Source organism: Alligator sinensis, unplaced genomic scaffold, assembly GCF_000455745.1.
Source record: "Alligator sinensis unplaced genomic scaffold, ASM45574v1 scaffold628_2, whole genome shotgun sequence".
NCBI classification, from domain to species: Eukaryota; Metazoa; Chordata; order Crocodylia; family Alligatoridae; genus Alligator; species Alligator sinensis.
This window is the reverse complement of record NW_005841833.1, coordinates 513,591-535,407: the sequence shown is the minus strand read 5'-3', so window position 1 is coordinate 535,407 and position 21,817 is coordinate 513,591. Positions and strand designations below refer to the sequence as shown.

At 43.2% G+C, this 21,817-nt stretch overlaps 1 protein-coding gene across 1 annotated transcript in view; it reads left to right on the top strand.

Annotated features, from left to right (window-relative positions):
- AACS (acetoacetyl-CoA synthetase) overlaps window positions 1-21,817 on the top strand; it is a 70,104-nt gene that overhangs the window by 37,967 nt on the left and 10,320 nt on the right. The window contains exons 6-14 of the mRNA XM_006015097.3: window positions 2,641-2,755; window positions 3,387-3,468; window positions 6,211-6,358; window positions 10,732-10,812; window positions 12,824-12,948; window positions 17,770-17,834; window positions 18,023-18,145; window positions 19,812-19,925; window positions 20,601-20,726. Of these exons, the coding sequence (XP_006015159.1) occupies window positions 2,641-2,755; window positions 3,387-3,468; window positions 6,211-6,358; window positions 10,732-10,812; window positions 12,824-12,948; window positions 17,770-17,834; window positions 18,023-18,145; window positions 19,812-19,925; window positions 20,601-20,726 (979 nt within the window). The remainder of the gene's footprint in view (window positions 1-2,640; window positions 2,756-3,386; window positions 3,469-6,210; window positions 6,359-10,731; window positions 10,813-12,823; window positions 12,949-17,769; window positions 17,835-18,022; window positions 18,146-19,811; window positions 19,926-20,600; window positions 20,727-21,817) is intronic.

Here is a 21,817-nt window from a genome sequence, read left to right as displayed (position 1 = left end):
CAGGTCTGCTTGTAGTTGTTCCCTGCCCTCTGGCGTGTCCACTTCTCCCCATAGCTTTGTGTCATCTGCAAACTTGGACAGAGTACACTTCACTCCCTCGTCCAAGTCGCTGACGAAGACATTAAAGAGTATTGGTCCAAGGACCGAGCCCTGCGGGACCCCACTGCCCACACCCTTCCAGGTCGATACCGACCCATCCACCATGATTCTCTGGGTGCGACCCTCCAGCCAATTCGCCACCCAGCGGACTGTGTAGTCATCCAAGTCACAGCCTCTTAACTTGTTCACCAGTATGGGGTGGGATACCGTATCGAAGGCCTTCCTGAAGTCTAAGTATACGACATCCACCCCTCCTCCTGTGTCCAGGCGTTTCGTAACCTGGTCATAAAAAGAGACTAGATTAGTCAGGCACGATCTGCCTGCTACAAACCCGTGCTGGTTTCCCCTCAGCATAATTTGAGGGGCCTAGTGCTCCATCCCTTACTCTTTTATATCCTGCCTTGCGGCACCCGTAGGGGGTACATGGAGAAATGATACAGGGTGGCTTCACAGTCCTTCAGGAGACTCCATGCAAAGCTTGACTAGGCCAGTACGAAGAAGCTATTTGAGAGGAAGAACTTCACGCTGCCGGGCTGTGATTTCTCATCATTTTTATATCAGAGTGCCTCCTTTAACTTCCATGGACTTGCCCCTGTTCACAGTGGCATGAGCAGAATTGGGCCCTCCTCTCCTCTGATCCTGTTGCTCAAAAATATTCTGTACACAGACAGTCTATATAGCAGGAACGCACAGGGTATAGAAGTATCTCTCTTGCCCACGCAGAGCAACTTTGCATAAAGCCTAATTGCTCTGGTTTTGCGAGGGGTGTGGGAATTCATCATTATTCTTATGGCAGTGGTACATTTGGGTTTCCACTTCAGCTGATCTGGTCCCAAAGGCTGGTTCTAGTGAGGAGCTTTTTAAGCTGTATTATTACTTATTTAGCGAACTCAATTGCTTGCTGTGATAATACATTTATTGAGTGTGCATAAAAGGAATAATGGATTTATTCTTTCTGGGCAAATGACTTAAGGAAATTGCTGTCTGCGCAGTATATGCGAAGCCCACAGGAATTCCCAGCAAACTAGCTGTTGCATCTCAATTGGACTGTCATGCAGAAGGCGAGGCTGGAGGCTGGAGAGGATGGGTAGTGAGGCAGAACAAACACTCCAGTGAGTTTGGTGGCTTCACAAAGTGTTTTGGGAAATTCTCTTCTGTTGTGGGCAACTGTCAATTTTGTGATGCTGGGCAGATTTTGCAATGCTAATGCTTCAAATAACCCAACCAGAGAGAGATGAAGATGCTCTCTGCTGAGATGTTTTATTAATAGGATTTGCTTCTTCCTGTCGAATACAAAAACCCCATCTCGGGAAGGCCACAGCATGTGATGCACCTGAAAAATCAACACAGTGCCAGGAGGCTTTTATTGCTCAGATGTGATAATAGTTGCAATTCATTCCTGAATAGTCTCCAGTTAACTGGAGGGTAACGTCTGAGTGTTTAGTTTTTGTATGAGATGCCCAAAGGACTGTTTTGACTTCATTCTCTTGCAAAACCGAATCATGCCAATAAAGCTGGTGAAATTGTGTCCTTGACTTAGCAGAAGGAATATCTCTGAATTCCTGGGAAGTTTCTGCCTTTGTAAATGACATATCTTCTAGTGATTTCCACAACGTCTTTCAGTTTTACTATACAAACAAATGCAGTATTCTGCTGAAATGGGCTCAGACTCTGGGGCTGCATTTACAGAGATATGTTGGTACAAAATAGCACCTACGAAGGTTTGCAACAGTGCCTAAATAGGTGTAGCGCATAATTTTGCTTGGCATCAAGGCAGTTAGGTGCCTCACCTGTGCAGACATACAAAAAACTAGAACTCTTTGTTCCAAAATGATACCTTTTATTAGACCAACTGGAAAATGGCAAGAAAATTGTCCTTTTCTGCAGGCTTTTGGGAACAGAAGTCTCTTTGGCAGGCTCTGGGAAAAGTGTAGATGGTACAAGATGGTAAAAAGTCCCCATAGGTCGGAAATAAACTTCATTTTTGCGCAGAGGGAGCTGAAGATGGAAGTCTGTCCCTCTGGGTCCATGAGAGTGTCTTTGTGAGCTGTGTTGAGTAGCTCTTTGATGTGTTGATCAGGTAGAAGTCCTTCCCTGAAGGTGTCAGATGGTAGGTAGGGAGGCAAAAAGAACTTCCTTGTTGTTCTGCAGTGAAGTTTAAAATCCAAAATCACCTGTGCAGATGCACTTGCATGTAGGTGCTACTTGGATTTACACATCTGTGCATGTCCTACCTTTTGCAAAACTAGCCCTGCAGGTAGTAGTGTTGCTAGAGTGTCTTGGGCAATTACTGTAGTATTTAACTGGCACAGTCAGATGCTGGGATCATGAAACCACTCACCAAACCACTGTTCGTCCAAATGTTGGGGGTTGGGTGGAAAGAACAGGTTCAGTCAGTGCTTTAATGTTATTCATGTATGTAGCCCCTCTTATTCCTTTATTGCTTCTTTGAGACCAGGCTTTGGATTTAGCAGCCCATGGATTTCCCCCCTGCAGTGATTCATGGTGCAATTGTTTGTCTCTTTTCTCTTTTTTCCACAGGGCGTGCTGGACAGGTTCTCTCAAATTCAGCCCAAGCTGATCTTCTCGGTTGAAGCTGTCATTTACAATGGCAAAGAGCATAACCACATGGAGAAACTACAGAGCGTGGTAAAAGGTATTTCACTACATCACACGTGAACTCTCGCAGAGCTTGTTAGAAACCTCAAGGGTAAAACAAGAGGAAATAGAATCCAGATTAGGCAAAATTACTTAACCCTGAAGATCACAGTCCACTCGAGACCTAAGTACCCCACATAGAGGGATTCCTGCAGCATTTGGGGGCGCAGGCTTGGAGCCCAGCGTAGAGCTGGCCTCTGGTTCCTTCCGCATTTTCCTGGACTTATGCAAAGAAGGAGAAGGGAACTCGTTATGGGAGGAACATGTTATATGTGTTTATATTGGCCAGGCAGGTGAATAGATATGTTCATTTGGCCCAAATCCACTCTTGCGTATACCCAGGAAACCTGAGGCTGTCTGGGGTTGTGTGGGCTCACCTGACAGCAAAACATGGCCTGCTGGAGAGATTATGATCCAGCACTTGATTATATGAAGTTGGCACAGTTTGGCAATGTTCCATGGAGAAGCAGATAGATGGGAGAAGAGAAAAGAAAAGATTGAACTATTTCCATTACCCGGGGCATGACATTACACAGGCCCACCAAGCAGAAAAGGGTTTTTGTTTATAAAACTGAAATGAAATGAATAGCAATTTTCATACTTTGCTTCTCCCTCCTCCTTCCTCCCAGGACTTCCCGATTTAAAAAAAGTGGTGGTGATTCCGTACGTCTCCGCAAGGGAAATGATTGATATTTCTAAAATTCCTAACAGGTAATCGCATGAAGCAAATGTCTTTGAACAACTGTTGCCCCTGTTTAAAATAGGGACTGGATGGAACCAGAAGCCTGGCAAGACTTTTCCAACTTCTGTCGCCGTGACTTCTGCCCCACGTCATCTCGGCTCTGAACACTTGTGTTGCAGGTTGCTTTCTGCCGCGGCAGCGTAAGGGTCCCCGTTGGGTTCCTGAAACCTGCTTGTACAGTGCCTAGCATAAGCAGAGTTGTCCCCTCTCCCATGAGTGTTGGCATGAAGGAAGTGTGTCCATACTTCACAATACACTGTGAGATATTATCCCCTTAAATCTATGGGATAACCTTGTTAGGTTTCTGTCAACATACAAATCATGTTTTATGGCTTGATTTGTTTTTTTTCTGGTAGCTTTTCAGTTGACTAAACCTGCAAGAAGCTTAGAAATCTAATCTTTCATTTAGTTTTCTGTATTTAGGTCATAGCTTAGGTTGTGCTCATCCATTTCTTATGCAAATAATTTTGAATGGTTCAGCTCCTGTTCCCGTCAACACATCTGCAACTCAGATGAATTGGTAGATTCATGCTAAAGGTGTAAGTGGAAGCAGAATTTGTGCCCTTGCCTCTACTGGAGCTGTTAATGCGGATGGTTGGCAGGATCATGTTAAATTTTGATTGAAAGGAAGTCCCTGCTCTGTTTAGTCAGTTGTACCTTTTTGTTTCCTCCTGTGCCAACATTATGTTTGGGCCATTTAATTTGCAACATTGTTTGGGGAGCTATATTGCTTTAGTTTAAAGAAATGAAACCCCGATTGTCTGTTCAGCAGAGCTGAACCTGTAGTAGAGCACCAAGGGAGTAAAAGTGTGTAGAGTCCTTTGTGGGGACACAAATAAACTCTTGTATCATGCGTACATTGTACCGTTGTACTTCAGTAAGCTCTTGTACTGTGCTTACTTTAGGGGAAACCCCACTATTGAGATGCATGAAGTTAAATGAGCAAGCCACTGAACTGCTTTCTTTAATTACAATGCTTCTTATCTCTCTGTTTGTATTGACACAGCGAGTAGTTCTGCAAAGAGATGGAATTAGTTTGCTTTTAAACTAATTTACCTGTAATTTCAACTTGTCAGCACTGGATTTATAACTACTCTGTGCGTCTGTCTTCCCCTCTTTCCTTTCCCCTGAAATAGGCGACGGTATCTTTTTCTCATATATCGCCTTCGCTCTGAGCAACAGTAATTGATATAAAATAGGAGCATCTAGTAAAATTACATTATCCACTTCATTTAGCTTTATACCGTAAAACAAGCTGCCTCCATTAAACAGCTTGGATTTTGCTCCCCATTGCTGTTCATTTTTTTTTTTTGACTGCTGGATACTACAGATAAACATAAAAAAAAGCCCACCAAGCTTTTCATTTTTATAAAAGCAGTGAAATGGCAGCTATTTAGCTGGATTTATTGATCATCTTAAGGAAAATGTTTGCTCTGTGTGAAATATCCTATTAGGCAGGGTGTTTATATAAATGTGATAGTGTATATTGGGGAAAGGGAAGCAAGCTTCAAAATTGAGCAATGAATAATTTAAATGACATTTTTAGAAGTAATTTGTTTTGCTTATTTACTGTTCTGGGTTAGGTTACTTGGATCCCTCTCTCAACTGATTACAGTTCCAAACCACGCATCGAGGGCCAAATTCTTTGTCACCCCAAAAGAGCTCCAGTGACATTGAAACTGCAGCCACAGCTACCTTCACAACTGTGTCAAGGGGTTCCCCATTACAGCATACCTGTCCCCTGACACTCTTCTGGAGTGCACTGTAGGTAGGGCCTTAGCCCTTTTGTCTGCATGGCACACCGGGACTCCAACTGTTAGGACCAGAGGATGAAAAGAGGACTTGGCCTTCAGACCCGCAAGCACTTGGACTCCACGTCACCCCCTGTAGACCGAGATGTTCTGAAGCTGGTGCATCTGTCATGGGTGCAGTCACTGAGTCAGGCTCCCCTTGGCTGACTTGCTCTCTGTTTGGGGCTTTTTAACTCTTAGATGGACTTCACGTGCAGAAGAGTACACTTGTTCTCCTGGGGAAACCTTTTCTGGCTTGTTATGCTGGTTTGTTGACACTTAAAAAATTGCCTAAAGCTGAACCACTAAGCAATTTAAACAAAGGGTTGAGAAGGGAGAGGAATTCAATGAAGGTTGCTTATCCTACCTTGGGAGTCTTCAAGAGGAGGCAGATATTTGGCTGGGGTGATATGACCCTGGCACCCATTCCTGTCTGGGGCAGGAGGTCGGACCTGATGATCTATTTAGGTCCCTTTCGACCCTAAGCACTGTGATACTATGATACAATGATAAGAGGGCTGTTGCATGTAGAGATGATCTTGTAGATCAGTGATGCTTAGCCTCTAACTTATGGCCTGAATCTGGCCTGTGGGACTGTTGTTCAGCCCCATAGCCCTCCTGGGTCCAGGAATTTGTTGGCAGCGGAGTGGTGGCAGTTTTAATCCCAGAGCCACGACACTTAACACTGCCACCATTGCAGACCCAAGGGGCACGCTGGGCTGGATGACATGGCCCCATTTGCAGGTTGCACCGTGATTTGGCAGGTGGGGCCAGACCTGCGTGCTAAGCCCCTGCTGGATCAGGCCCACGAACCAACTTGGTCCATGGGGCTGGAGGCTTGAGCACCACCATTGTACATAGTTGTGTTTGAGTATCAGTTGATCTTTTTTTTTTTTAATTTCCCCCCTCTTACTTTTGCAGTGTATTCCTAGAAGATTTCCTTGGTGGCGGGAAAGGAGACCAGGCTCCCCAGCTGGAGTTCGAACAGCTGCCTTTTAGTCATCCCCTCTTCATCATGTATTCATCTGGTACAACAGGAGCACCTAAATGCATGGTTCATTCCGCAGGGGTAGGTATCTCCTCCTGGAGATGCAGTCTTTGTTGATAGCCAGCCACTCTTTCTTCTTTCTTAAAAGCATATTGTGGTATGGGAGGTTGTTTAATGTCATGCGAGGTGGTGGGTTGGCTTGGGGGATTTCAGCAACTGACTACAAAAATGTTCACCTCTGGCTCAGGGTTGGGGTCCCATACAGGTCAATAAGAACCCAAAGGCATGGCTGTCTGAGCCTTGTCGTGGCACCCTGTGAAGTGTCTTGGTGCATTTCCCAGTGGACAGGTGTCTGTCCTGAAAGGAAAAGCTTGCTTGGCATGGCTGATGCCCTCACTGCCAGAGAAGCCTGTAATTGGGTGAATGACCCTCAGACTTAATGACTAACTGTCAAGTATGAGGCTTGCTGGCAAAGGATGTGGAGAAGCTCATGCTATTGGGCCGGACATCTGTGACTGAAAGACTTCAAACCCCAAAGCTGCCAATCTGATCATCTGTTCTCCTTTCCCCTTTCCTTTAAAAAAAGGAAAAAAAAAGCAAAAAAGCAACCAGAATGTTAGGGGGTGGACAGATCTGCAATTTCAAAGTCAGGAATTTACCACTGTTCAGCTGAATTTACCAGCCCCTCCTGTCTTGCTGTAAGTACAAGTTTATCCCGTGTCACTCAGGGGTAAGCTGCCCTGGTTCAAGTTACCAGCGTTTAGCTTCACTTGCTGTGTGACAGGAGCAGACAGATGATGCCAGGACAATAGATTGGCTGAATCGTAATGGGCAGGACCTCTTTTCACCCTGTGTCAAACCGTGCACCTGCTAATCTGTCCATAGTCTTAGTTTCCTGGTGTAAGTTTTCGTCATATGGAGACAAAGCTTTGGGGAGCACTGTCTGAGGTCAAAGATTTAAACAATTTCAGCCCAACAAGCCTCATCTCACAATTTTTCTGAGTTTGTACTATAAAACACTTCCTTCTGCATACTAGAATGTACAGTCTTCTCTCTTGCACCCCAAATGTCTCTGTGTGAATTTTCGGAGGGACGGGTGGTGATGAACATTTCAGGGAAATGGCTACAATAATTTGTAGCCTTTTAACACCAGTAGGGTTTGATTAGGGCCCTGAGTGCGCATGTCCTCTCCTTCCCTTGGTGGGAAGGACAGGAAGACTTGTACAGAGGTGAATCCTTTGCTTCCATCCTGCTCCCAGACACCTCCTGTCCATCACCAACAGGGGATCATCCACGAGGCATCATGCTCTTCATGGGAGCTGTTTTGGGAAGGGAATCCCACTTGGGTAGCAGAAAATGGAAGAAATTCCAGAGCCGCACAGGGTTTAGAAGGCCAGGCTGGAGCAAAAGGGCCAGCGAGCTGAACAAGGGTGCATGATAAAACACTTGAGAGGTGAGACCTGCAGCTCGCAGGGAAGAGAAATCCCATTATTGTGTAGGTTTGTTCCTTCCTGATGATTATCTAGGCAGCTGCTCAGCTTGCTGGCAAGTTCTCTCCCAGCCCCAGCTGGAACTGAATCAGCCCTAAGATCCTGGTAACTCCTGCGGCCGTCTATGCCGCACCATGGGAAAGGCCAGATTGAGAATGGGATGACCAAGGTGTGCGATCACTTTCTGTGTTCCCACTGAGCTGCTCCACCACACCCTATGGGAAGTCACTACTTTTTGAGGTGGGATGACTGTTATGTGGGTTGGCCTGGTGTGTGTGGCAGGTGTGGCTGCACTAGGCCCCGGACTGGCCTGCTGCAAACATGTTTCCACTTGAATAGGGTCCAGAGCCCCCAAAACATGCATACACACAGGGTCTCACAGTGTGCACGGTTGCCAGGCTTCCATCATTTGACAGTTTGGCTCTTGGTGAAGTCAATGGCAAGACTCTTGTTGAGTTCAGCAGAGGGAGAATCAGGTCATTATTGCTTCAGCCCTGACTTACCGTGAAGTTACATTTTTTCCAGAACCCAGCCGAAGGTTAGTTGAAGTTTGGTGACTGTAATTAAAAATACAAGAGATGATGAAATGACAGCAAAAGTATATTCAATTACTGTTGATTGCAGTAGGCTTTTAATGCAGCTTGATTATCCTATTGATCTCTGCATAGACAGTGATAGAAATTTTTTTCCTTTTTTTTTTTAAATTTTAACTTTATAACTTAAATTAGCCTACAGTGCGACTTGTGTTGAATTCATGCATTTCCTCTGCATGCCTCTTGTGTCTTGTACTGAAACAACATATGTAAATAATTTAAACGAAGCCAAACCTTTGAAAAGACTTGAATTGCATTGCCTTGCAGGCAGAAGGATTTTTTTTTTTTGGCCTTTTGGAAGCAAAGGTCTGCTGTATTGCATAGTGATCCTGCAGTGAGTTGTATGAAAGAGAAATGTATGGAGGCTTTTTCCCTAATTTTTTTAAAGAAATTAATCCAGTCATTCCTATTCCTAGTCATAAAAGCATTGGCCCTCATTCTTATCTTCCTTGTGCTTATTTCATGCTTCTGTGGTTACTCCTGAATTTCCTGTAAAGGAGAGGAGACACAAGCTCTACTGATAGGTAACATGGTCCATTGGTTACCTAAGGACTTTGGAAAGCTGAGCTTAGTTCTGTACTCTGCCACAGACTGCCTTTGTGACCTTGGGCTCATCATTTTGTCCTTCTGTGCCTTAGTGCTCTGACTGTAAGTGGGAATGATCCTTCTCTACCTCACAGGGAAGTTGTGAAGATATATCCAGTGTAGGTTGTAAGGCCCGTGGATGCAGTGGTAATGGGAGTCAGATAAGTTCCTTGCATACAAAAGAGAAAGTTCCAAGCCTTCTGTCCCCAGACTCCTGCTTAAACTGAGTTTTTTTCCAGGTTCATAGTCAATGGCTGGACTCATTTAAAATGGCATTCCAGTGTCCAAGCTCTGTATTAGTAAAGTATAAACTGGAATACAAGCAAAAAAAAGCTGCGTTTGAATCAGTGGGATGTAGTCCTAATACAGATGTCTAACTAAGATGATGCTCATTTGAGATTCAATTCTTGCAAAGCCCGTACTACACTTAACGTACTCTGGGTAGTCTCAGTAAGCCTGTGAACACTATTTTTGCATGATATGGACTTGAATTCTGCTTTTAAACTCCGGGTTGATGAACACCGCATGTAGCTAGATGGCAGCATTGTGATACCTCAGGGCACGGCAGCAGTGGCAGGTAAAATCTAGTTCTGGCTCCTGTGGGAAGCTAAGGGAAAAGCAGGTTTGTTCATATATTTCAGTATTTTTTTCTTTCCACAAAGCATGCGTCATTTCTGTCACTCTTCCATTTTATTATCAGTTTTCACCTGTAATGTATTTCCTTTCCACATGCATCTTGTTTGCATGTGAAGACCCTCATAGCTTTGTCATGAGCCCTTGCAGAAATTCTTAAATCTGCCACATGACTGTCACTTGAATAAAGTGACTTAGTGAAGTAGTTTATAAATTCACTGGTCCTGAAAAGTCACTTTGTAACAGCAATCAAAAAAAAAAAAGATACTTTATCGTAGAATCATGTAAAGGAGGACTGGAAAAGGACCTTCGGAGGTTGTCTAGCCCCAGCTCTCACCAGAGGCAGGATCATCCCTATCCAAACCATTCTCTAACCTATTAGTAAAACTACACAGTCAACCCTGACACCACCACAAGGCATTACACCGCAACCTGCCACAGGTCAGGCAAGGGGACAAAGGTGGCCAGTGTCCTGCTGCTAGTCACCTTTCCTGCAAAAGAGAAGAGTGAGCAGTAGTATTTTTTTTCAGTGTACTGTCAATGTTTTCTGTAACTTGAATGCTTTGGAGGATATGTAGGTAGTTATGTCTGCAATCCCCAAAGCGTTTAAGTATGAAACGGTTTGAATCATCAAGGTGACCTAGTCAAAAAATGTTAATCCGCTGCCCATGATGACTAGGTTCAGAAGAGCTTTGGGTCTCGTGTACTGTCACATTTGAAACGCTCAGTAAGGCTTGGGGAAAGCGACTGGCAGAACCGCAGAGACAGATTTATAGACAAGCCCTAATGAGCTCTGCAAGGGAATGCACAACCCTGCGGGCTGATGATGGAAAGGCAATGAAGTTCTTGAAGGAAGCTACCTGTGCCTTTTGTTTCAGGTTAGGCACAGGAATTACTGAGGTCTAGAGAGCGGGGATGAAAAGTTATATGCAAGGGGAATGGAGAACACTGTCCAACCTGGTGTACTGACGGGGACAGGTATTGCCTGCTTTGGTGTGCTCTATTTTGCGAAGGGACAGGATTCAATATCTGTTTGTAATCATGAAATACGGTCTGGTGTGTGCGTGCCACATTTGATTTAGGAAAGCATATTTTGCCACCATATCTTTTGCTTTGCATTTACATAAATTCCTTCCTTCACTCTTATTTTCAGGGCACACTAATTCAGCACCTGAAGGAGCATATTCTTCATGGCAACATGACCAGCAACGATGTCATTATGTACTATACAACGGCAAGTGTGGATTATTAAGACATCTATAAACTTGATCTCTGTGTTGTATTTTTTTTAATGAATCTTAAGAGTGGTAATAGTTCCCACGAGACTTCAAATATAGTTCCACATATTTTTAATTCATGTTATCTAAGGGAGGGTTGTGTGCTTCAGTAGCTTTTTGTTTTCAGCGATATTAGAAATCAGGTGAAGTAGTAAAATGTAATTGGGTGTTTTCTGATGAAATTTTAAACATGTATTTCAGGTGTAATTGGAGAAAAACTGGCTCTTGCTGCCTCTTGGGGTTCTTACTGTAAATGTCCCATTGGTCCATTTCCATAGCATATTCTGCCTTCTTGTACCATGTAGGGATCTGGACATGTGGTGATAAAAGAACGATCACTTTATACCTCCTCTCCCTCCCTGCTTCCTCTAAAACATCCGATATTGGTCACGGTTGGAGACTTGTTATTTTGCGAGTTGGATTACTGATTTGATTCAGCCTAGAAACTCGTGTGTTCCAAGTTCCTGATGTTTTTAATACTAATACTGTACAAAGTGAGGAAAAAACAAGCTGCTATTTTGTGACGTGTTAGAGAAGTGGTTCCCAGTCCGCTGTGCTGGGGATTTTACAAATATTTTTTAAGTGAATATCATACTACAGGGTGACACACTGTAAAAGAGAAGCATAAATTGATTTTTGCTAGGGTTTATTTGCATGGCTTTGGTGCAGAACCGAGGAAGAAGAGATTCTCTACTAATATACGTGATAGAGTGGGAGTGTTTTTTTCTTTGCCAGTCTGTCTTTTCCCCGTTGGTTCCCTGTAGGATCTTACGGTTCTGTTAATCAGCCTACAGTGGGTCTATTGGGGTGCGTGGTTATTTTTACCTCCTCCTCCCCAAGTGTCAGCTGAGACCACAGACACACACACAGACAGACACACACACACATAGACACACACGTGTGGGAATAGGAATGGAATAAATCCTTCTCTCAGTCCTGCATAGAAATGCCTACAGACAGCATCGGCTGGAGTCGTTCAGAGTTCTCTAAACTTTCATTGAGAAATGTTGTCAGGTTATCAGATAGACATGTAATAGGGCTCACTGTAAAGGAGCTTGGAGCATCATTTAACACACTCGGGATCCTATCAGTTATGTCAGAAATGGCATTTTAGTTGGTTCCTAAAAATTGCATTTCCCTGTGAAGTATTTTGGGTGAAATACTAGGACAGGTGCCAACTAAAAAAACCCAAACATACATACATATATATATATATACACATACATATACACACACACACACACACACACACACACACACACACACACACACACACACATAAACATATAATATATAATATACATATATATATATATGTGTGTGTGAATGCTGCTGCATAAATAAAGTTGCACTGTATTTTTGGTCTGTAATTAGCAGGTAATTTTTATACCTTGCAATTACTGTAATTTGAGATAAGTATGCACTCTCCACTTAAGGTGGAGTCTCCATCTCTTGACATCTTCAAATCGGGACTGGATGTCTTTCTGGTAGACATGCTTTAGTGAAACACAGGCTACTGAATTCAATATAGGAGCGTCTGGCTGGAATTGTATGCCCTGCGTTTATACAGGAAGTCAGACTAAATGACTTACTGGTCTTTTCTAGCCTTAATCTATTTATATCATTGAGGATCTTTTTTGTTAGTATACAACCAGCCGGTCCTGCAGTAAGTGTGTGTGTTTTTTTTCCCCCCTCTAACTTAGAGACAGGAGCAGGACACTGAAAGCAGGGTCTGGTTTCTGATTCAGGCAACTCACTTCCATGGAATTACTTGGGACCTACAGCAATGTTAATTGAACTTGGGACCTAGTTGCAAGGTTATGTCTTTGGTTGCAAATGAACTTGAGGCCAGGGCTTTCTCACATGAAGTGAAGGCTGAATTCACAGATCAGGAGATTGCTGGGAGGGATGGCTGCCTATGTAACCCCACAGAGACCTAAGCTAACACAGCTGCCTTCTCTGTTACAGACTGGCTGGATGATGTGGAATTGGGTGGTATCTGCACTTGCTACAGGAGCATCAGTGGTCTTATATGATGGATCTCCTCTCGTCCCATCACCAAATGTGCTTTGGGACTTGGTTGACCGACTTGGGTAGGTAAAGAAGATGTTAAAGTGAATGATCAAACTTCTTTCACTTTGAGCTCTGGAAGTCCACTGTATGCACTCATTTCTCTGTTACAGTGACCCCGTAAAAGCACCTTCATTGAAGATGCCATCCTTTGAGTCTGAAGGCAGCATGTAGGATGTCATAGTTTTGCCTTTTGGCTTAACCTAGAATAAACCACTTATTTACATTTAAGACTGAAATGGTTTCTTAGAGGGACTGGAAGAGACAAAAGCCTAACTGTTTCAAAATGGATTTAGGCATTCAGATTCCCAGCAAACAAAGAATTTCAGTTCAATAGTCAGTTTTCAAGTGTTGCCTTTTGAAAAGGCAGTAATTGGGTGCAATCAAAGAGTAATTTCTCACTACACTCAGAACTTATGAAATAAGAATCCTTTATTTCAGGCAGCTCAACATAAAACTGAATGCGGTGCTTGATTTAAAAGCCATAAATTGACTGGAAAGGCACAGCAGGGCTTCTTGTATTTTCATACTTTGCTTTCTCACCTATAATACCTCACTCTGTCAGGCAATTCATTAATTGGCCTGTGTATCTGTTTGTGAGAAATGAGGGGTATGGTGCCCTCTCTTGGTGCATAAAGAAACATCAGGACTTTAAATCTGAATCCTTGAGTGATATTTTATTTGCAAACTAGGCTGGGCATTGATGTTACAACGCTGGCGTTCTGCAGGCTGGATGCCATATGGAAGACCTGCAAATATCCACTAGTTAAATAACTGGCATTTTAAAAATTATTTGATGCTCTATTTTAATCCATTTGTGGTGGAAAGTGGATACAGAAAAATTCATTTGATGGCTATTGCCATTTAGTAATTTAAAATGCAATCTTCCCTTTCATGCTATATAATATTTAAATGCTGACATTTTGGCTCTGGCTAGTATGATTAAAGGTTACAGCCAAGCAAGATTGTTTAGAAGGAAAGGTTAATAAAATCCAGTGAGACTTAGAAAGGATGCATGAACAGAGCCTAATGGGCAAAGATGTAGATGCTAGAAATGAAAGACAACGTTGATTTTTGAGCACCATCCATGTATGCCAAAAGCAAGGGAAAGCCACTCTAGTGTGGATGCAGGTCTTAATTTTTTTTTGCAATCTAGTGTTGGCCATCTGTGTCCTACCGTTCTTCTAATGCAGTCTGTTACTGAATATCATTCTTATGTTATATTCCCATCTACAAAAAAAGCTGCAGCATGTTTGGATTATCTTGCTGCTTTGATGAAGGCACAATATGCTCTACATAACTGAGATGGCATGTTTACTACAGTATCTCCCAGTTAATTGGTTGCCCTAGTGATAGTCAATAACTATAATAATTTCTTGATTGGGACCTGCCTGGCAAAGATGCTGCTCAGTTGGACTATATTTAGCCTCTACCAAGGGATTAAGTGGTGGTTTAATTAGCATTAAATACAGATAGAAAGAAAGCGCTAATCTCCAGGTTTCTAAAAGAGGAAACATCAATTAAAAAAACAAAACAAGAAAGACAAAAAGGAAAGGGGAGCACTGACTAGTCCTGCTACATGATAAGAAATGGCTTGAAGGACAAGAGGCAAGTGCACACGGCTAAAAATAGCTGAGATGACTGCAGTGAGCTTCTGTTGAACAACCAGTTTATGTCCCTGGGCTATCTTAGCGCTCTTGTCCCAGGAGATGGTCTCTGTGTCTGACAGTTGTTTCATGCGCTGGAATATCTGTGCCAACAGGTTGTCACTGCTTAAGAAACGGCAACCTCAGAGGTGCCCTTCAGGCGTGTAGCTGCAGAGGGAGAAAACTCCCCCTCTGAAAAGAGTTCGTTCTGTATTGCTGAAACAGTGACCTCTGCCTGCAGCCCCTGACATCCTACCACCATTTCAGCAGCTGCTGTCTCCTCCACCTTGGAGTGTCTTGGTGGTGTTAGCAGCTCGTCAGTGGTTCCCATCTATCAGTTTTAATGCTAGTAATATTAGGCATTTGTAAATACGTTTGTGCTGCACTACTGGGCACTTTTAAAAGTGCCTGGCGCTGTGGCACATGCATTTGTACAAATGGTGAAATGCGTGTCACTGCTGAGAAAATGGCTGTGGCGCGCTTTTGAACTAAAACACATCAAAGGTGTTTTAGTTCAAAAGTTCACCACTGCCATTTTCTCAGTGCTGACATGCATTTTGCCATTTATACAAATGTATGCGATGCAGCACTGGGCGCATCAGCTTGCATGCAGAGCAGACTCGATTAATCTAGTCTGCTCCAAAGCACCGGATCTCCGGCGCTTTGGAGCAGACAAATGTACAGGTTTCCCTTGCTCTGTGCGGGTTCTGTATGTGCAAATTTGCTCTTATGTGATGACCCTTTTTATACCAAAAATTGGTTCTATGCGCAGTAAATTCACTCTTACGCGATTTGTGTGCTGGAAGCCCGCAGTCAGCTGCTTTGTGCGGTGCATTGTGGGAGTGATGCGCACTAAAATATAGTCTCCTGCGTAGATCTGTGCTCCTCACTCGTTGTCTGCGACACACATTTCTGTAGTTGCCATCCCCATATGGCTTCTAAGCGTCCCAGTAGTTTATCTCCTACCCTTCTCCCTGGTCCATTAATGAAGCCTTTCCCATCCTCTCTTCACCCCAGCTAAACATTCACCACTATCCTGTGCTTGTGTGCACTGCCTGCTGTTGGTGAGTACCAAAATCGTCTTGTAAAAGTGGTAGAAAAGGATCTGGGGGTCAGTACAGTCGAGGTCTTGGAAGGTATCCCTATTTGTTACGTTGTAAAGTGGGTTCCCTTTATGCAAATTCGAGTTATGCCCCATTTTCCAGGAACGCATGTATAGCATAAAGCGAGGGAAACCTGTGCATGTATACATGCCCATTGAAGGTATCTTTTATTCCCTCTGCTAATTGTCACATGTTTTCCTGTACACTTCTAATTCTATAAAGCATTGTATATAAATAACAATAAAGTTAGTACTTCTCGGGATTTCCTCAAGTGAGTTTATTTTTACTATACGAGCCGGCAGAAACCACTTGGACATTCCTCATGTGGGAATATGATTTGGTGAAGAAGGTTAATGTATAGATCTGATTGACGCTCCGGCAGTAGAAGGTGCTAAGGGGGCAGGGAGGTTCATTTTAGGTTTCAGGTGATGTGTGAGAACACTTTTCCCCCCCTGCTCTGCTTTCTCCTCTTGTTAAGAGCATTGAAAATGAGTTATATGCAGTCATTTAAAATTCTGTTGTTTCCCGGTTAGATTAATGGCACTTCAAAACTCATATATTAAAACAGTAGGCAAATAAAGCTCTGGAAATTCTGTTTCAGCCTCAGTGATATTCTAACTAATGTAGATAAATGTAGGTATTAAGCCTCATTGATTACTGTGGATAATTTAACTTTTTTTCAAACTGGAAAACAAGCACAGTTCTTTTTCCAAAGGATTTCTTGTCTCACCGCTGTTGTTTTTGAGAGCGTACGTGGTTGTATTGCGTAGTTGCTGGTTTGGGGAGGAGGATGGAGCCCAAAGTCTTGAGTTGTGTTTCCAGCAGAGATTTTGGATCTGGCTGTGACCTCGCGTAGGTCCTGCCAGCTCTCTCTGCCTCAATACCAGGGCATTATAGGACTGTATGAGATGGGGCAAGGCCGAATTGAGGTCCAGTAATGGCTGATGTTTGCATGATATGGAAGGGGCAAAGCCGTTTCCTGCCAGAGTGAGGCTAATCATCGCTGCAGTCACTACGCTCGGAGGACCAAACAGATTTCTCCCCACGTGCATTTGCCTATCAGTGCAGGTGTTTGGGCCCTTGTAGAAGGCAGCCATCCATTTTAGCTCTGAGCTGCTTGTAACAACTCAATTATTTAACGCTCAGGCTGTTGCTAATACCCGAGGCATTTTGCACGCTGTTCTGCTGGGTTCCAAAATGAAAAAAGTTCTGTTCCTAATACTTGTGATGCTTTGTCAAACGTGCAAGACAGACAGCATTCTCTAGCTATCCATTTTCTTTATTTATTGCATTAATTGAAATATTTATTTTGCTCTCTGCCTTCTGTGTTGGTGTGAATACATTGCTTCATGGGACTAGTAATTGCTGTAGAGTGATTGCCTTGTCACAAAGATCGTTGATTTGCAACTGGTTGAAGGAATGACTTGCTCAGATTTTTGGATGCTGAAGATGATGTCTCGACCTTAACTCTTTCAGCAGCTGGTGTGGTATCAAACCGCCTGTTTTGGGTTTTTTTTGAGAAGCCAAAAGGAGCTGAACCAGAAGTTCCTCCTTATGGAAGGGGAAACTTTAATCTCTGCAGAATACTCTTGATCAACGTATCCCCCTCTAGAACGGCTCCTTAGTGTTCGCTTGACCAGGTATCCAGGCCGAGTCGTATCCGATGTGCACCCTATATTAAGGTATTAGCTCTCTGCTAAACAGAGCAGTGGCAATTATCGTCAATTAATGAATTAAATGTTGTTAGTGTCCCTAATGGATTTGGAGTGCTCTGCAGTTTATGCGTTCCTGGATTTGTAAGTGAATATTCTCTGCTACCTGGGAAGGCTTAGCTTATGATATTTAAAATGGGAATTAAAAGTTTCAAGGCTATAAACATTTCTCCAGTGACCTGACTACTTTTCATTCCCCCAAAAAAGCGTGCCTTGAATTTCAAAGCTGGAAGTGGCTACATTTCCTGGCTGATCAATGTGCAGAGTGCTTGCAACTTCTGCTTGCATTTCTGGGAATTGCAGGTCTTCGGCACCTCAGAGGATGGTATTTAAATAGGCAAAGTAGCTGAAAAATTCTCCTCTTTTTTTCTTTTTCCCTCTAGGATCACCATCCTTGGAACAGGCGCCAAGTGGCTGGCTGTGCTAGAAGAGAAAAATTTAAAACCATGTAAGCTTCAAATGCCTATTGATTTTTTTTTTTTCTTTTTCTGGTTCTGTATCCTGTCCACGTACAGCAAATTGACTGTTATGTTTGTGATTTCTTGAATCTAAGTGTTGAATAGATAAGGTGATATGATTTAAAAACCTTGTCATTTTTATTTATGTATTTATTTTGGTTTTCTTCTTTTTTTTAAGGTGAAACCCATAATCTTCAAACACTCCACACTATACTATCTACAGGGTCGCCACTGAAATCTCAAAGCTACGAGTATGTCTACAAGCACATAAAGAGCAGTGTGCTCCTGGGATCCATTTCAGGTGATGCTTTACTCTGCAAACCTATTCCATTTGCTAATCCCTTCTGCAGCTTGTGCATTTCTTGCTTACTTTCAGGAGAGGAAAACCGAGCCTTGGAGCGGTCAGCCTTGGTTTTGGTTGAACCACAACTAGCTGTGGCTTTTGCAGGGTTTTCTTGCATAATTCAGCATGCCTTTATATTAGTATTATGAAGCTGGTGTGCTTAATAACTTGGAGGTGGCATGATTCTGATGTAAGGGAGCAGGATCACTTATTTGTAGGGGATGTCCCTAGGGGCAGCAGGGCAAGAGAAGGCAAAGAGTCTGTTAACCTACAGTACACACTATTCTGTAAACAGCTGATTTCAGCAGGAACTGCTTCTTGAGGAGATGTCACCTGGTTTCTGTTTCATTTACTGTGGGGCAGTTAATTAAGACTCCTGACACATCACTCTGTAAATGATCTAGTTAAGAGTGGAGATGCATCAGGTCATGTGCGGCACGGTGCAATGCGGCTCGGTGGGAGGAGAGCTTACCTAGGCAACATCCGTTTTATTTGTGGGGCATCACATTTCTGCCCTGCTAAACTAAACTAAGACTCAGCTTAGTTTAGACATCAGATTTGGAGCCTGAACCTCCTGCTGCTGCCGTTTGTGGGAGCTCTGCCTCTGGCTTCAGTGGGGGAGCAAGTCTGGGTATTATGGTGACTCGTGAAACACTAATAGTTTCTGACACAGAGAAATGTTTCACATGTGTAAAAATGGCAGGATTGGGCTTTATGCCTTGTGACTTCCTCTTTCAACCCTGATATGCATAGGAGTATTCTGATTTTTGCAAAATTAGAATAGAATTTTGGCAAAATGCTTTTTAATTTCATTGGGTGAATCTGCTATCTTTTATTAGACCAACTTAAATAGTTGGGAAACAATTATTAAAATAGTTAAATTATTAAAATAGTAAAACAATTAAAATAGTTTTCCAACTATTTAAGTTGGTCTAATAAAAGATAGCAGATTCACCCAAAGAACCTTGCCTGCCTATGTCCTTAGACCAACACGGCTACAACCTACACCACTTTTAATTTCATTAGGATTTAAACCTCCCCATTCTGTGCAGGGAGCCCAAACACAACAGCAGTTTTGTTAATGCACTAGAAGAGGGGTCAGCAACCTGTGGATCCAGCCTGCAAAGAGAATTTACCTGACCTGCCAAACATGGAGGTTTATAGATCATTCATTAGATGAATGGTGAGAACAAGACATCTAGCGGCAGAATATCTAACTGCCACCTCTGGTCTACCTTAGGACCAAGCTGTGTTAATTTGGCCTGCCCTTAGTGAAAAGTTGCCAACCTCTTGATCTGCAAATTAGGTGTTAGCTCATGGAGTTTATGAAATTATTCTTGTGTAAAAGTAGCGAGAGGAGAAAACCCAAGTCCTAAGCCCTGTGCATAGGTACATATGCTTTAATAAAACCCTGTCTGGCTTTCGGCATCAAAAGTGACAGAGAAATGCCGGATCATCCAGGCAGCGTGTTCTAGATTTTATTACTTAGCATGAACAGAACACATTCGGTATTACGTGTTGATCTCCTACCCTCCCTCCCAGTTCATGCGTGGACTTTATTTGAACCTTTGAAAAAAAGCACTTTACTTGTGCATGCATTCTAAGCGTCTTTCCTTCGCTGCAGGTGGAACAGATATAGTTTCCTGTTTCATGGGCCAGAATGTTTCGATTCCAGTTTACAAAGGAGAGATTCAGGCTAGAAATCTTGGCATGGCAGTGGAAGCCTGGAATGATGAAGGTAACTGATCCAGGAAACTCAGTAAGAACTGAAAGGTAACAGCTGTGGGAATTTGGCTGGTGCTTTATGAGACTGATAACTGGTACTGTCTCTTCATTGCTACTTCATCTTTAATCCTGCCTGTACCCAGAATGGCCAAAAGTTGCAAACATCTATTGGCTATTACAAAGCCAGCTTGAAACGTGTTGGGGATTTCAGTCTAATTCCACAGTGGTGCCCAGTAATGACTGTGGATTTTGCGATGTGGAAACTTGTCCAACAATTGCTGGAGTAGGGAGTCTTAAGTGAAGAGAGCTTGTGGGTAAAAACTCTGTCACTACTGACCTTCCTTGTCTCTCACTTTGGGAAAGTGGTTTGTTTGCGGGTTTTTTTTTTTTGCTAACCTCCAAACCCTTCCATCGTTATTTATATTTACTAATTAAACTCTATTTTAGACACTGGGCTAAATTCATGTGTGTTGCAACTCCGCTGAAGTTAATGAAACCAAATTTAGGATGAATGTGACCTGTTGCATGGCTTTCTGAACCAGCAGTCATATCTAGCCAGGTTTCTATACAAGTTCCAATGCAGCTGGATTTTTATGCATAAAGAATAATGGTCTTTTCTTTGCTTTGATGCTCTGTGGTTCACAGAAGAGAGATACTAAACATATCTCTTGATTTGATTTGTAAATAGGGAAACCAGTTTGGGGAGAAAGTGGCGAGCTGGTTTGCACCAAGCCTATTCCTTGTCAACCCACCCACTTCTGGAATGATGAGAATGGAAACAAATACAGGAAAGCTTATTTTTCAAAATTCCCAGGTAAGTCATGGAAAACACCGGGCATTATTTGAACTAGTTATAGAAGTGGTGGGTCATTTACAAACCTGGAAATTCACAAACCTGCTCTTTCCCACTGCCGAACAGCTGTAGCTGTGTATCTGGATTTGCTAGGATGAGAATTGTAAGGAGTGTTTGATAAATCTTCTGCTGTTTGTTCCCTGACACACAGGTTTGAATTGCAGTCCAGGTTGGTTTAATTAAAATCCCTGGAAAGCTCCAGCTTTGGTGTCAGTCTGCTTTGTTGTCAGTAGGCAGCTATGGCTGTAGCAGCCAATGGTCCTGCACTGCACAGGTGTGGAGTACTCGGCATGGAGGCAAGGCAGGGAGTGATGAATAGGTTGGGGAGCAGTCCTGCATTAATGAAAGTGTTGCTGCACTGATGCCAGACAGTTCCTACCTAGCAGAAGGAGAGAGTCTCAAGAGATAAGTGCTGGCCTGGTTCCCCGGTAGTGTGGGGACTGGGTTTAAGCTGGTGTCTTGTTGGATATGCACATCCCCACTCTCACACATCTCTGTGTTGATAGGAGTCAAGGAGCTGGTGTGCTCTGGGCTAGAGACTTATTCGTGGTCATCATTAGGGACTCTGCCCACCCCTTCCTTCTGCTCCTGCTAGCACTGGAGTGCAGCAACTCAGTATTCACTGCTGCCCAGCAGACGAAGACTTGGGGGAGCAAAGCCTCACACATCCTTTTCTTCTCAGAGAGGGATGGGGCTTTATTTGCAAAATGCTGCATCACCAAGCTGTACTAGGAGGGTTACTAGGAAGAGAGTGGTGAAGTGAGACGCTATGTGCTGCATCAGGAGACTGTGATCTGATTAAAAAGGCTTGATGTCCTTGGTGTTTAGTTGGGGGTTTTTTGAGTGGTACTTTTTTAATGTCCCATTCCTTACGCTCTGCCTCCACTGTCAGAAAAAATGGGAAACTCTTGCTTGGCATTCAGAATCTCAGCAATCCTCCTGTCCCACATGTATACCAAGTGGGTAGTTTCTTTGTTTGGGTGGGAAGAGAATTGATTTTGACATCAAATCATGTAGCAAGAGCCCATGCACTTGTAATTCTACTATAAATC